Raw genomic sequence first — 1,686 nt, 5'->3', positions numbered from 1 at the left:
AAAAAAAAAAAAAAAGAAATGTAACCATCTCACGAATTATTACTGTCAGGTGTTACTGGGGTGCTACATGTGCTGTTGAATGCCACGCTAATGTGTGACAGTCCTGCCCAGGGCCCGCTGCCCTACTCTGGAAGGCTGAGGCAGGAGGATCACCAGTTAAAGCCCGGCCTGGGTAATTTAATGACATAGCAGACCCTGTCTCAAAATAAAAAGGACTGGGGATGCAGCTCAGTGTGAAGGTCCTGGGTTCAGTTCCCAGTACAGCCGGGGTGGTGGGGGGACCAGTTCTATCTATGAAAGTGGTCTCTCTCAAAATTTGCATCCTGTTCTCACAGAGAGAACACAATGGACCCACGAGGAGATGGAAGCAAGGTGAGGACATTGGTACGGTGACTCTGTGTGAAGTCCCCCCGGAAGGGTCAGCCCGACAGCCTCATGCTCTCTTTCTGGCACTGGGGGTTGCGCTCAGAGCCATCCACTGTTTGCATCCCAGCTTTTTTATATTTGTGAGCACAGCCTCCTGCTAAATCCATAAATTGTCCAGGCTGGGCTCAAACTTGCAATTCTCCTGCCTCAGCCTCTTGGAGTGCTGGGATTACAGACCTGTGAGCCACTGGCTCTAGTTCTCTTTTTTTTTTTTTTTTTTTTGGTACTGGGAATCGAATTCATGACCTCAGCCTTTGCAGGCAAGCCCTTAATGCCGCTGAGCTATATTCCCAGCCCTCTAGTTCTTTTTTTAATGAGAAGTTAAGATAATCACAGGATCCAAGTCAGTATTTCCCACTGACCACAGCCAAGTTGCAAGGGGCACCTTCAACCCAAAGCTCCTGGTGGGGGAGCCTGGCATCCCCCGCCCCCCTGGGCTGCTGGGGTCTGGAAAGGACAGCGCGTCCAGACTCGCCCTCCTGTCCCCTTGGGGGGGGGGTCGCGGGAGCCCCTCCCCCAGGGCAGCCATCCAGCCCGGCTGAGCTGGGGTGAGCCTGAGCCCAGATTAGCCGACGGGAAGCGGAGATCTGGCGCTGCAGGGGAGGATCGGACAGAGGCAGCGCCATGCCGCTGCAGGACGAGACCCTGCGGGAGGTGTGGGCCTCGGACAGGTCTGGACCCCCGGCCCTGCGCGCTCGGGACCCGGGGTCCCGGGGGAGGGGCGGGGCGGGACAGTGCGGCGAGACAGCCTGGTCCTGTGCTCCCCCGCAGCGGGCATGAGGAGGGCGGCCTGAGCCCGGAGGTCCGGCGGCGCCCCAAGCAGGTAGGGCACCGGCTCCGGCCCCGGCTCCGAGGGGGACCAAGAGGTCCCGAAGCGGGTGGGAGGCTGAGGCGGGCAGGCCTCCGTCAGCGCCAGCGGCGTCTGCAGTTCAAGCGTGGAGGAGTTTTGGGGGGTGCAAGAAAGGATATTTCAAGGCGTGGGGCGCGGGGGAGGGCGTCTTTGGAGCTTGGAAGTGGCCGCGGTGCGGGAAGGGGTCCTCCTGCCTCAGCCTCCAGATAATCCGCGGCTATTTCTGGCGGCTCAAGGGATTAGGGGGTGCTGGGCCGCCCTCGGAGCCCCCTTTCCTCTCCCCTCCCGCCCCTCGTGCCCCCCACACGCGCAGAAGCTGAGGAAGAAGAAGACAGAGACCCCCGGGTCCCCGGGCGCCGCGGGACCCAAGCCGCGCAGACCCGGAGGTGGGCGGGGTCCGGGCGAGGGGC

At 60.9% G+C, this 1,686-nt stretch overlaps 1 protein-coding gene across 1 annotated transcript in view; it reads left to right on the top strand.

The window, feature by feature from the left end:
* Window positions 1–1,019: 1,019 nt before the first annotated feature.
* Tulp1 (tubby like protein 1) overlaps window positions 1,020–1,686 on the top strand; it is an 11,862-nt gene continuing 11,195 nt past the window's right edge. Inside the window, exons 1-3 of the mRNA XM_013516916.1 lie at window positions 1,020–1,097; window positions 1,198–1,250; window positions 1,573–1,662. Coding sequence (XP_013372370.1) covers window positions 1,051–1,097; window positions 1,198–1,250; window positions 1,573–1,662 — 190 coding nt within the window. The 5' untranslated portion in view covers window positions 1,020–1,050. The remainder of the gene's footprint in view (window positions 1,098–1,197; window positions 1,251–1,572; window positions 1,663–1,686) is intronic.

The sequence above is a fragment of the Chinchilla lanigera genome, unplaced genomic scaffold (genome assembly GCF_000276665.1).
Source record: "Chinchilla lanigera isolate Chin_1 unplaced genomic scaffold, ChiLan1.0 scaffold00036, whole genome shotgun sequence".
In the NCBI taxonomy this organism is placed as follows: domain Eukaryota; kingdom Metazoa; phylum Chordata; class Mammalia; order Rodentia; family Chinchillidae; genus Chinchilla; species Chinchilla lanigera.
This window is presented reverse-complemented; position numbering and strand designations above follow the sequence as displayed.